The sequence below is a fragment of the Eleutherodactylus coqui genome, chromosome 3, assembly GCF_035609145.1.
Source record: "Eleutherodactylus coqui strain aEleCoq1 chromosome 3, aEleCoq1.hap1, whole genome shotgun sequence".
NCBI lineage: Eukaryota > Metazoa > Chordata > Amphibia > Anura > Eleutherodactylidae > Eleutherodactylus > Eleutherodactylus coqui.
Genome location: NC_089839.1, coordinates 207,667,051 through 207,680,964, shown reverse-complemented (window position 1 = coordinate 207,680,964; position 13,914 = coordinate 207,667,051). Strand labels below are relative to the sequence as shown.

Below are 13,914 nucleotides of genomic sequence, written 5' to 3'. Positions count from 1 at the left end.
TGGAACTGTTGAGAACGTAGACAACAAACGTTCTGGATGACCGCGGACGAGCCCCACAAAGCAAGAAAGGTTGATGGAAAATTATCTTCAGAGTGCAAAAAATACTGTGAGACCGGAGTTTCAAGTGTCCATCGCATTTTGCAGCTCAGATTGGGAAAGTTACATCCCAAAAATCGTCATAATTGTAGCAAACCGCAAAAAAAAAAAGGATGTGTTATTGCATGGTGAACGCCATAAAAAAAACTAAGAGCTATTGCAGAATTTATGTGCTTTTTCACCCCATTCCTGTAAAAAAAAGCCCTTATGCCTGCCCATACGCCATTAAGGGGCTTTATGCTGATGCGCCAATTTTCGATGGCGGATGCATCAAAATCCTGGCATGGATGACAGCCTTCCACCTGCTCTAACAGCAGGGACCAAAGAATTCATGGATCCCTGCTGTTTAACCGCTGTGACTTGTGATATGATCATGGGGATGGGTTGCTGTGGTACCTAGAGGCTTGAATATTGCGTCCAGCTAGGCTCAGACTCTGCTTCATAGGCTTTCTAGTGCATTACTATACTCAAGTATAGTAGTGTATTAGAAGAATGATAAAATATGCTGATAATGAAGTCCCCCAGCAGGAAGAAAAAAAGAATAAAAAAAATACTGTAAAAAATAATAAAAAAGAAAAACGGCACTAAAACCTGTAAAAAAAAAATAAAAAATCACAAGTGGTATCGCTGCATTTGTAATGAACCAGAAATTAAAGTAAGTACATCATTTACAAAAAACATGGCAAAAAGAGCTAATTTTGCAAAAAACTGAATAGAAGGTGATCAGAAGATCACATGGATCAACAAATGGTACTACTGAAAACTACAACTCAGTGCTTATTCCCACGCGTGTATATCAGACGCCGTTTTCACGGCCGGCCTATATACGCTTCCATCTAAGCAGTTGCCCCCTTCCCTCCCCCTCACCGTCTCTCTGCCTCTCTCCTCCCCTCCGGCTGTTTGCAATGGTAGTGGGTGGGATAGAGGCGGAGCTAAGCTCCCGCCCCCTTGTCCGCAACCAGCAATGAAAGTAGGCGGGACAGAGCAGAGCTTAGCTCCATGCCCGCCCCCTCCCATTGCAAACGCGGGAGGGGAGGAGAGAGGCAGAGAACCGGTAAGGGGGGAACTGCTCAGATGGAAGCGTATATTGGCCGGCCGCGAAACACCAACCGATATACGCTCGTGTACAGAAGCCCTCATACTGAAAAAAATACACAGCACAGCCGACAAAAAAAGAGAAAAATGTTAGGGGCCTTTGAAAGCAGCGATAAAATAAAAAAAAAAATAAACTGAAACGTGAAAAAGTTGCAATAAAAAACCTATTTAACCCATTTGGAATTGACATAATCGTACTAGCCTGCAGAATTATTTTAACCTATTTATACTGCACGCCGGACGCCATTAATAATAAAACACAAGCCAGAATTACGGATTTTGGTATTCTTGCCTCTAGAAAAAATGGAATTAAAACAATCAAAGTGTTAGAAGTCCCCAAAAATTGGATAAATGAAACTAAGCAAACAGGCTTCGTCACTAAGGGGTTTATCCGGCTGTGTCCACCTGCATTATTTAGAAACCCCATGCAGCTTTTAAAGCTGCATGCGCTTTTTTGATGCTGTTTTGTTGCTGCCGTTCAGAAACGCCAAGTGCGAGCGTAGCCGGAAGGTTATACATTATATGTACCCCAAAATGTGGGAAGTAAAAAACGCAACTCATCCAGTCAACACCCCGTCAATATACGCCAATATTCCTAAATAAGAGTGATTGTGTCTTAATATATTCTCTGGAGGAAATACCTAAAGCCTGACAATTGGCTTCCCAACAGAAGCCAGAAGTAGTTATATGATGTTTGCCTACATGACCACAAGGGGGCAGCAGTCTCCCAGGTATTGCGGTCGTGTGTAGCCTTCTGCTGTATGGCCGCTAGGGGGCTGCAGTCTCCCAGGTTGAGAAGGACGTTCTATTGCTCGGCAGCTAGGGGCGGAGGTGTGTCCAGGCTCCCCCTCCGCAGATGACTTGGTGTCTCCCTAGATACGCCGCGTCCTGTTGCCTGGAGACGGCGGACGCGGAGCAGGTAACGTGATGTCGGTTCTGTGTACTGTGAGCACTACAAGACCCACCAGTCCCAGACTTTCTCTAGTCCCCCGGCAGACGGGCCCTCAGGCTGCGGCCCTGAAGCGTATCTGTACGGGGGCCCCAGCCGTCCCGTGTGATCATATTGTATAGAAGGTTGAATCTCTCTGGCTGCAGTGGAACCACAAGTCCCAGCATGCATGTGACTTACAGACCGTCAGGGCATGCTGGGAGTTGTAGTCCACCTCACGATGATGGGAAGTCGTGAAGTTTGTCGCATGTTCTGTATCCTCTGATAGATAAGGATATCGGCACGTTTATGAAGGTGCCATTGTTTTCAGCTTTTATTACGCCTGCACTCTGTTTCCGTTTTCTATCTACAATTCTATAAGCAGATTTAAAAAACGGACACCGAACGGAAAGTACCGCTGTGTCACACGGCAGAATCTGAATATTCTGCACAGATTCTGCCTGTAGAACCGTATCAGAAATCCGCGTCGGCGCTGCGTCAGTTTTTGACGAGGATCTGCGCACAGAATTAACCCTGTCAGCGCACATAATCCGCACGCAGAACTCCAACACGTTTCTGCATATAGAACTGACGTGTAACCTCATGACCACAAGCTGCATGGAAATGCGAGAATTTGTGGCATTGGCGGGGTTAAATGTATGTGCGGATCTGCGGCAAAAACCGCAATGGAATAGTCATGGATGTCAGACGCAGTTTTGCAGGTGGGATCTGAGCTGAAAATGTCGCAGCAGATGCCTCAGTGTGAACCGAGCCCAAGGCGGGGCTTCCGCAGATTTTAAAACTGCATTTCTCCCATGGAAATCTTGCGCTATTTCCGGTCGGTTATTCCACGATATTTCCGCGGGATTTCGGTCCTGTGTGACCCCAGCCTAAGGGCTCTGGGTTTTTGATGGATCCGTGAGGGCTCACATGGGCGTACGTCACTCGTGTATTATGCATGCGTAATGCGCGGCGTTAAATGCCCATTGATTTCTATTGGCCTACTCACACAGGTGGGAAAAAAAACACAGCGTGTCCTACCTATTTTGGCGCATATTGCGCAGTAATATAGGCTATGGGGATTTAGCATACATGTACACGCCCATGTGAGGGAGTCTGAGGGCTTAAAAAATAAGCGCATGCGCTAATACGCTCGCCGCTACGGTGCAGATTAGCGCATGATCCAGTGTTTTGGGATTTTCTTTGACTATTCAAGCTTTAAGCCCCAAAGGCGTCTTCAGACGACCGGGATTTCGATTTTTTGAAAATTACGGATGCAAAATGGGACAAAACAACTAATTTCACTGGTTTTAATTTTCACTAGCAGGACTCTCGCACCTTAATACTACGTGCGAGAAAGATGGGACGGGACGCAGCGTTCAGCTTTTCTTTTCAAACTCGTGCGCAATAGTATGGAAATAAAAATGGAAACCTGACAGAGCCGTCACGAGCTGAGATTAGTGAAGAGCATCATGAAACTTACGGGGGAAGTAAATGAAAACATTTGTTGCTGTTTTGTGTCCCCCTATGAAGAGACGGAAACGGCAGACGCAGATGTGAGTGTAGCTTAAAGCCGCTCTCACACGCCGTTGTTAAAAAAACTACGTTTTGAACGCATTTTCAAACATGTCCGCAAACATTTCGCATCATGAGGCGCATTAAAAAGTGCTAAAAGGCACTAAAATAGAGCAGATGGCGTTCGGAAATCGTGGCATCATAAACGCCGCATTCGAATTCTACTCTACGAAGCACCGTTGAAATCAATGGAGGAGTATTACAGTGCCTAGTGCGGGGCTTTAAACGCCGCGGTAAAAAGCATTGTGTGTGAGAGTAGCCTAAGGGATCTTTCACCACGGATGGAATAAGCCGCATGATGCACCGCAAGCTGCCGTAAATTTCGCTCCAAAATTCGCAGGCTGCCTACAGATTTTGACGCGGAATTGAAACTGGCTTAAAAGCTGCGGATTCGGCCGTGTCCTGGGGCGTAATTCCGTTCCGTGTAAAAGGTCCCTTAGGCTAACCTCACACGGGCAAGCATGATATTGGACTGTGAATCACGGTCAGATATTGCGCTTGTCTACATGCAATTTCCCCACAGGTTCGGGGAAGTAGCGATCCTCCGCCGCGGCTGACAGAGTGCAGTGTCTTCCCATTGAAAACGATGGAAGACACTCTGCGATACTCCACCATGGCTGACAGCCGCGTTGTAGGATCGCGGAGTGTCTCCCACCGGCTCCATTGAAGACAATGAGCAATGTGATCCAAGGACACACCCAAATATAGGACATGCCACGATTTGTTTCCCGCATCACAGCGAGATGCAATGCGGTAATAAAAATCACTAATTAGTATGACCCATTTCAAAAGAATAGAGTTCATATTCATGCGAGATTTGTGTATCTCACAACGCACAAACCTCATGCGATCTTCTCAGCCGCAAGAAAATGGCGTTAGGGTGTATTCACATGGGCAAATTTCCTGTGCAAGTTCTGTTAAATTCCAAGATGCGCAGAAGAAGAGCCACAAACAATTTTTCTCTCAGATCAAAATTGCTGCATGTTCTATTTTTGTGCGACTTTTCTTCAAGAATTGCCCGTTATTTTCCATGGAAGTGTAAAAAAACTGCATCGCAATTGCATGACATACGATTTCTATGTGAGCGCCATGGGTTTTTAAAGCATTTTTACTATGGAGATCGCATGCCATTTTTTTCATTGAAAATTGCATGTAAATCTGATGCAAAGCGCACATTTTTCTCGCTTAGGTATAATGAAAACAAAGGTTTGGTACGGTGTTAGCCAGTAGAGCAAAATGTGATTGTTTCCAGCAAGAGAAACTAAGTAATCCTGTAGATATGATACCTTTTAATGGCTAACAAAAATACATGATGTAATAATAGCGAGCTTCCAAACCAACGCAGGGTTCTTCCTCAGGCTAAAAATGGACTAGATCTGAAGAGGCATGAATATTTATACACACTTATAACATACATACTTATGACAAGGCACAGATATGGATGTGATTGGTTCGCACTTAAAAATAATACTGCAATGGAAAACAAACTTTTTTTGTCTAGGCACCGATAGCGGAGTGAAAGTTTTATGGTCCCTGAATTACTGTTGATGGGGGTCTTATCTGTGCAATAAATGTCTCACACTTCCCATTCACGCATAAATCCTGGGGAATAATTTAACCCAGTATTCAGCGTGTCAAAGGTTGTTATGTGGAATCCTTGTATTCCAACATCCCACACGAGGATGGACTGACTGCCTGCCAGGTGCACCTTGAGACCAATGGGGTTGCCTGTGACGCAGTGCTACAACTCACAAGATTCATCCTCACACACAATTATTTCTCCTTTGGCAAAGAGATATTCCTGCAACTCATTAGGATTGCCACGGGCAGTAAAATGGCACTGCGATATGCCAACCTTTTCATGGCAAAACTGGAGAGTGACATTTGGCCTCCTGCCCCAGCAAACCATTGGCCTACTTTTGCTACATTGATTACATCATTTGGACCCACACCGAACAAGAAATAGTAAAATTCCATGAAAGATTCAATGCATTCCACCCCACCATAAACCTCACATTATACTACTCATATACTGAAATCAACTTTTTGGACACCACCATAAAGATTTCAAACAACTCAATACAGACATCCCTATACCGAAAACCGATTGATCGGCCCACATACCTCAGATGGGACAGTTTCCATCCTAAACACATCAAAAAGTCCATTGTCTACAGCCAGCCCATCAGATACAACCAGATCTGCTCCAACCCAGCAGACAGAGAGGAACATTTGTACCATCTTAAAAGAACATTTATAAATCAGGGCTACCATCCCACCTCAATTGATGACCAAATCACCAGAGCCACCAGGATACCCAGTAGTCAACTACTCCAATACAAGGAGAAGGAAAGAAACAATTGTGTTCCTTTAGTAGTGACCTACAATCCGCAACTAGAGGTACTAAGGAAAACCGAAAAGAAACTCCACCATACCCTGCACAAGGATGACCGTCTGAACACCATATTCCCGGACCCTCCGCTTCTGTGTTACAGGCAACCTCCTAACTTGAGGAACTTTATCATCAGGAGTGCATTACCCTCTGACACACAAAAAGGAACTTATCCCTGTAATGTAAGGAGCTGTAAGACCTGCTCACATGTAATGACCACGGACAGGATACGGATCCCCAACACACAGTAGGACTATAAGATCCCTGGGACATTCACATGTTCCTCATCCAATGTTGTGTACCTGATCCGGTGCAGTAAATGTCCCGTTGGGGGTCTTTATGTCGGAAAAACAGGGCAATAACTGAAAGCAAGGATGAGATCTCATCGCCACACGATTAAACACAGAAAAAGAGAATTACCTGTGGCCGAGCACTTTTCTAACCGTGGACATGACATAGGAGATATGAGAGTCCTGATATTGAAAGGTGGTTTCAAGGCACAAAACCACAGAAGAATTTGGGAATATAAATTGACAACAACCTTTGACACGCTGAATACTGGATTAAATTATTCCCCTGGATTTATGCGTGAATGGGAAGTGTGAGATATTTATTATACAGATAAGACCCCCATCAACAGTAATTCAGGGACCATAAAACTTATAATCCCTTATCAGTGTCTAGTTAAAAATGTTTGTGCACCTCTTGTTGCATTTCTAGCCTGACGACCCCCAACAGTAATTTAGGGACCATAAAACTTTCACTCCGCTATCAGTGCCTAGACAAAAAAAGTTTGTTTGCTGTTGCAGAATTCCTTTTAAGTGCGAACCAATCACATCCATATCTGTGCCTTGTCATAAGTATGTATGTTATAAGTGTGTATAAATATTCATGCCTCTTCAGATCCAATCCATAAGCCTGAAGAAGAACCCTGCGTTGGTTCGCAAGCTCGCTATTATTACATCATGTATTTTTGTTAGCCATTAAAAGGTATCATATCTACAAGATTATGTGGTTTCTCTTGCTGAGAACAATCACACTTTTCTTGCAAAACACCTCACATATGCATAAACATTGCATGTAAAATCGCAGGGAAACCGGTTAGATTTTCATTGACCCGCATCGCACTCGGCCTGCGAATACAACATGTAAGGACTGTATTACACAAATGTATTTGCGCAGTGTTTTGTGTGCACAAAACTTGCACATGCAATAAATAGTGAATAGAACCCATTGTTCGCAAAGGAGTAATTAGCGCAAACGTGTCATTCGCGCAAAAAAATACGCAGCATGCTCTATTTTCCTGTGCACGAAAATAGCACATATTAGTAACACTAATTTCAGTGAATGGGGGCCTGGTTGTGTGTTTGCGCATGATTTACGTGCACAAAAAATACGCAAATGAACGTAAATACGCAACACCCATCGCACAAATGCGCAGCGCAGATACAAGTGCTAGGACTCATTCACACGACTGTGATTTCTGCAAGTATTACGACTGCAATGCACGCAGCGAATGGAGTCAATTAAAGTAGATGGACTTTCGTTAATCCGTTCACATGAGCGTGTAAACACTGCATGTAGATTTGCGCAAGAAAAAGATCGCAGCATGCTCGATTTCTTGGCGTACGACGTAGCGAGCCCTGTACTTCTTTATGCGCCAGTATGCAAACGCTGTCCATATGCAATACATTGTGCATGGGCGCAGATTCGTACGCATCCCCGCTAGCCACACTGCGCGCGTCCGTGTGCGTGAGATACGCGGTCACTGATGGCTCACACAGATCGGTAAAATGCTGTGGGACTCCTACAGCTTTTTACGGATGCGGTCGTGTCAATGAGCCCAATGCGCTTACACCCGTGTGATCCCAGCCTAGTGCGACCGTAAGAACCGCCATCTTTCCGCACGCATCATCAAGAAGCTTCTTTCCTTCTGTCCAGATTTCTTGAGAACTGCGGAGAACGTCCCGTCCGTGAGATCAGGCGCAACTGACGAATCCTCCTCAATGAGTAAGTGAATCGCACGAATATCGATAACCGCCATCCTCTGGAGAGCGCTCCTAGTCTGGACTGTTGTAAATCTTGGAGTGGTGTACACCTGCGGTGCAATGCTCTGCAGTGATAGGAACTGGGATGGAGATTGAATCTATAGTGTGAAATGGCGCAAGTTGTAGGAAGCGTAGAAATAATCTGCACGTATACGGACAGTGTGGAATATTCTGCAGTTCTAGGAAGGTGAAGGTGAAATAGTCTGCAGATGTAGGAGATCCTAAAATGATGTACTGCTATAGGGACAGGGTGAAAGAATCTGCAGATTTACAGGGAGGGATGATGCTCTGCAGTGATAGGAATTGGTAGAATCTGCAGTGTGAAATGGTTCCCAATTGTAGGATAGGGAGAAATAATCTGCAGATTTAGAGACAGTGTGGAATATTCTGCAAGTATGAGGTGAAATAGTCTGCAGGTGTAGAGACATTGAAATAGAAGCCAATGCGAAATAGTCTGCAGTTGTAGAGAGATACTGAAGTAGAAGTAAGGGTGAAATAGTCTGCAGGTGTAGAGAGATACTGAAGTAGAAGTAAGGGTGAAATAGTCTGCAGGTGTAGAGATATTTTGAAATAGATGTAGGGGCTTGTTCAAACTGCATATTACGCGTGCAATTTTTGCTCACGTAATATGCAGTGAATAAAACTCCTTTATTCCAATGGGTTCGTTCACAGGAGCGTAGATTTTCATGTGACGTGCGATTGCATGATAAAAACGCGGCATTACCTATCTGGGTGCGTACTACACACCGTAGAAGCCTATTGGAATCAATGGGTGTGACTAAATACACAGGAAACCCTCCTGTTCGCTGTGTATTTGTACGCAAAGTTAGTGCGATTTTGAATACTCTTTTTTGCGTGTGCAAACAAAAACATGCCAAAGCGAGCGAAATACACCAAATATTTACGTGGCCGAAATGTGCTTACACCCATGTGAATAAGCCCTAAGGATGAAATAATCTGTAGTTATAGATACAATGTGAAATGAAAGTCAAGGTGCAATAGTCTGCAGTTGTAGGCATATACTGGAATAGAACTAAGGGGGAAATAGTCTGCAGTTTCAGAGACATACTGAAGTAGAAGTAAGGGTGAACTAGTCTGCAGTTATAGAGAGATACTAAAGTAGAAGTAAGGGTGAAATAGTCTGCAGTTATAGAGAGATACTAAAGTAGAAGTAAGGGTGAAATAGTCTGCAGTTGTAGAGAGATACTGACGTAGAAGTAAGGGTGAAATAGTCTGCAGTTGTAGAGAGATACTGACGTAGAAGTAAGGGTGAAATAGTCTGCAGTTGTAAAGAGATACTGAGGTAGAAGTAAGGGTGAAATAGTCTGCAGTTGTAGAGACGTACTGAAATAGAAGTAAGGGTGAAATAGTCTGCAGTTATAGAGAGATACTAAAGTAGAAGTAAGGGTGAAATAGTCTGCAGTTGTAGAGAGATACTAAAGTAGAAGTAAGGGTGAAATAATCTGCAGTTGTAGAGAGATACTGAGGTAGAAGTAAGGGTGAAATAGTCTGCAGTTGTAGAGAGATACTGAGGTAGAAGTAAGGGTGAAATAGTCTGCAGTTGTAGAGACGTACTGAAGTAGAAGTAAGGGTGAAATAGTCTGCAGTTGTAGAGACGTACTGAAGTAGAAGTAAGGGTGAAATAGTCTGCAGTTGTAGAGACGTACTGAAATAGAAGTAAGGGTGAAATAGTCTGCAGTTGTAGAGAGATACTGAAGTAGAAGTAAGGGTGAAATAGTCTGCAGTTGTAGAGACGTACTGAAGTAGAAGTAAGGGTGAAATAGTCTGCAGTTGTAGAGACGTACTGAAGTAGAAGTAAGGGTGAAATAGTCTGCAGTTATAGAGAGATACTGAAGTAGAAGTAAGGGTGAAATAGTCTGCAGTTATAAAGACGTACTGAAATAGAAGTAAGGGTGAAATAGTCTGCAGTTGTAGAGAGATACTGAAGTAGAAGTAAGGGTGAAATAGTCTGCAGTTATAGAGAGATACTGAAGTAAAAGTAAGGGTGAAATAGTCTGCAGTTATAGGGAGATACTGAAGTAGAAGTAAGGGTGAAATAGTCTGCAGTTGTAGAAATATACTGAAATAGAAGTAAGGGTGAAATAGTCTGCAGTTGTAGAGACATACTGAAATAGAAGTAAGGGTGAAATAGTCTGCAGTTGTAGAAATATACTGAAGTAGAAGTAAGGGTAAAATAGTCTGCAGGTGTAGAAATATACTGAAATAGAAGTAAGGGTGAAATAGTCTGCAGTTGTAGAGAGATACTGAAGTAGTAGTAAGGGTGAAATAGTCTGCAGTTGTAGAGAGATACTGAAATAGAAGTAAGGGTGAAATAGTCTGCAGCTATAGAGACTTGCTGAAATAAAAGTCAGGGTGAAATAGTCTGCAGATTTAGAGACTTGCTGAAATAGAAGTCAGGGTGAAATAGTCTGCAGTTATAGAGAGATACTGAAGTAGAAGTAAGGGTGAAATAGTCTGCAGTTGTAGAGACGTACTGAAATAGAAGTAAGGGTGAAATAGTCTGCAGTTGTAGAGAGATACTGAAGTAGAAGTAAGGGTGAAATAGTCTGCAGTTGTAGAGAGATACTGAAATAGAAGTAAGGGTGAAATAGTCTGCAGTTGTAGAAATATACTGAAGCAGAAGTAAGGGTGAAATAGTCTGCAGTTGTAGAGAGATACTGAAGTAGAAGTAAGGGTGAAATAGTCTGCAGTTGTAGAAATATACTGAAGCAGAAGGAAGGGTGAAATAGTCTGCAGTTATAGGGAGATACTGAAGTAGAAGTAAGGGTGAAATAGTCTGCAGTTGTAGAAATATACTGAAATAGAAGTAAGGGTGAAATAGTCTGCAGTTGTAGAGAAATACTGAAGTAGTAGTAAGGGTGAAATAGTCTGCAGTTGTAGAAATATACTGAAATAGAAGTAAGGGTGAAATAGTCTGCAGTTGTAGAGAGATACTGAAATAGAAGTAAGGGTGAAATAGTCTGCAGTTGTAGAGAGATACTGAAGTAGAAGTAAGGGTGAAATAGTCTGCAGCTATAGAGAGATACTGAAGTAGAAGTAAGGGTGAAATAGTCTGCAGCTATAGAGACTTGCTGAAATAAAAGTCAGGGTGAAATAGTCTTCAGATTTAGAGACTTGCTGAAATAGAAGTCAGGGTGAAATAGTCTGCAGTTATAGAGAGATACTGAAGTAGAAGTAAGGGTGAAATAGTCTGCAGGTGTAGAGAGATACTGAAGTAGAAGTAAGGGTGAAATAGTCTGCAGTTGTAGAGAGATACTGAAATAGAAGTAAGGGTGAAATAGTCTGCAGTTGTAGAGACGTACTGAAATAGAAGTAAGGGTGAAATAGTCTGCAGTTGTAGAGAGATACTGAAGTAGAAGTAAGGGTGAAATAGTCTGCAGTTGTAGAGAGATACTGAAGTAGAAGTAAGGGTGAAATAGTCTGCAGTTGTAGAAATATACTGAAGCAGAACTAAGGGTGAAATAGTCTGCAGTTGAAGAGAGATACTGAAGTAGAAGTAAGGGTGAAATAGTCTGCAGTTGTAGAGAGATACTGAAGTAGAAGTAAGGGTGAAATAGTCTGCAGTTATAGGGAGATACTGAAGTAGAAGTAAGGGTGAAATAGTCTGCAGTTGTAGAAATATACTGAAATAGAAGTAAGGGTGAAATAGTCTGCAGTTGTAGAGAGATACTGAAGTAGAAGTAAGGGTAAAATAGTCTGCAGTTGTAGAAATATACTGAAATAGAAGTAAGGGTGAAATAGTCTGCAGTTGTAGAGAAATACTGAAGTAGTAGTAAGGGTGAAATAGTCTGCAGTTGTAGAGAGATACTGAAATAGAAGTAAGGGTGAAATAGTCTGCAGTTGTAGAGAGATACTGAAGTAGAAGTAAGGGTGAAATAGTCTGCAGCTATAGAGACTTGCTGAAATAAAAGTCAGGGTGAAATAGTCTGCAGCTATAGAGACTTGCTGAAATAAAAGTCAGGGTGAAATAGTCTGCAGATTTAGAGACTTGCTGAAATAGAAGTCAGGGTGAAATAGTCCGCAGTTATAGAGAGATACTGAAGTAGAAGTAAGGGTGAAATAGTCTGCAGTTGTAGAGAGATACTGAGGTAGAAGTAAGGGTGAAATAGTCTGCAGTTGTAGAGAGATACTGAAGTAGAAGTAAGGGTGAAATAGTCTGCAGTTGTAGAGAGATACTGAAGTAGAAGTAAGGGTGAAATAGTCTGCAGTTGTAGAAATATACTGAAGCAGAAGTAAGGGTGAAATAGTCTGCAGTTATAGAGAGATACTGAAGTAGAAGTAAGGGTGAAATAGTCTGCAGTTATAGAGAGATACTGAAGTAGAAGTAAGGGTGAAATAGTCTGCAGTTGTAGAAATATACTGAAGCAGAAGTAAGGGTGAAATAGTCTGCAGTTGTAGAAATATACTGAAATAGAAGTAAGGGTGAAATAGTCTGCAGTTGTAAAGAGATACTGAAGTAGAAGTAAGGGTAAAATAGTCTGCAGTTGTAGAAATATACTGAAATAGAAGTAAGGGTGAAATAGTCTGCAGTTATAGAGAGATACTGAAGTAGAAGTAAGGGTGAAATAGTCTGCAGTTGTAGAGACGTACTGAAATAGAAGTAAGGGTGAAATAGTCTGCAGTTGTAGAGAGATACTGAAGTAGAAGTAAGGGTGAAATAGTCTGCAGTTGTAGAAATATACTGAAGCAGAAGTAAGGGTGAAATAGTCTGCAGTTGTAGAGAGATACTGAAGTAGAAGTAAGGGTGAAATAGTCTGCAGTTGTAGAGAGATACTGAAGTAGAAGTAAGGGTGAAATAGTCTGCAGTTATAGAGAGATACTGAAGTAGAAGTAAGGGTGAAATAGTCTGCAGTTGTAGAGAGATACTGAAGTAGAAGTAAGGGTGAAATAGTCTGCAGTTATAGGGAGATACTGAAGTAGAAGTAAGGGTGAAATAGTCTGCAGTTGTAGAAATATACTGAAATAGAAGTAAGGGTGAAATAGTCTGCAGTTGTAAAGAGATACTGAAATAGAAGTAAGGGTGAAATAGTCTGCAGTTGTAGAGAGATACTGAAGTAGAAGTAAGGGTGAAATAGTCTGCAGTTATAGGGAGATACTGAAGTAGAAGTAAGGGTGAAATAGTCTTCAGCTATAGAGACTTGCTGAAATAAAAGTCAGGGTGAAATAGTCTGCAGCTATAGAGACTTGCTGAAATAAAAGTCAGGGTGAAATAGTCTGCAGATTTAGAGACTTGCTAAAAATAGAAGTCAGGGTGAAATAGTCTGCAGCTACAGGGGAGACAAATGATTTACTGCTAAAAGGAGAGGAAATAGTTATCTGTAGCTATAGGACAGGGTGAAACGATCTGCAGCTCTTCAGAGAGGTGAATGATCTGCAGCTCTTCAGAGAGGTGAATGATCTGCAGCGGGGGGGGGGGGTGGAGAGCTTTCCTCCCATTTCGGACATTTCTTGCATGGTCTTCTCTGTAGGGTGATGATGGAGCAGATAAAGGCAGACAAGCCCCATCCTCCGAGTCCGCAGCATGCCCGTCCCGGGACATCACCGCATCGCCACTCTCTTGTGCCAGTGTTCACGGCAGGAAACGGTGCCATCCTTCCACGAAAGTATCCGGTTATCAGACAGCGAGGCTTCTACTCCGACATCCTGACCCGCAGTGCGGCCCCTCTGGTCACAGTGAGTCCCATCAAGTGTCACATGACAGGGAGAAGCCCCGCTAAGGGGTGTTCACATGCCGCGGTCACAGCGCCATTTTTGCACAA

The 13,914-nt window shown here is 42.7% G+C and overlaps 1 protein-coding gene across 2 annotated transcripts in view; it reads left to right on the top strand.

Annotated features, from left to right (window-relative positions):
- The first annotated feature begins 2,079 nt into the window (after positions 1-2,079).
- The window catches only part of DNAH1 (dynein axonemal heavy chain 1), a 99,157-nt gene continuing 87,322 nt past the window's right edge, over positions 2,080-13,914 (top strand). For both annotated transcript variants that reach the window (XM_066596925.1, XM_066596924.1), the window contains exons 1-3: positions 2,080-2,110; positions 8,028-8,096; positions 13,624-13,828. In XM_066596925.1, the coding sequence (XP_066453022.1) occupies positions 13,628-13,828 (201 nt within the window). In that variant the 5' untranslated portion in view covers positions 2,080-2,110; positions 8,028-8,096; positions 13,624-13,627. The remainder of the gene's footprint in view (positions 2,111-8,027; positions 8,097-13,623; positions 13,829-13,914) is intronic.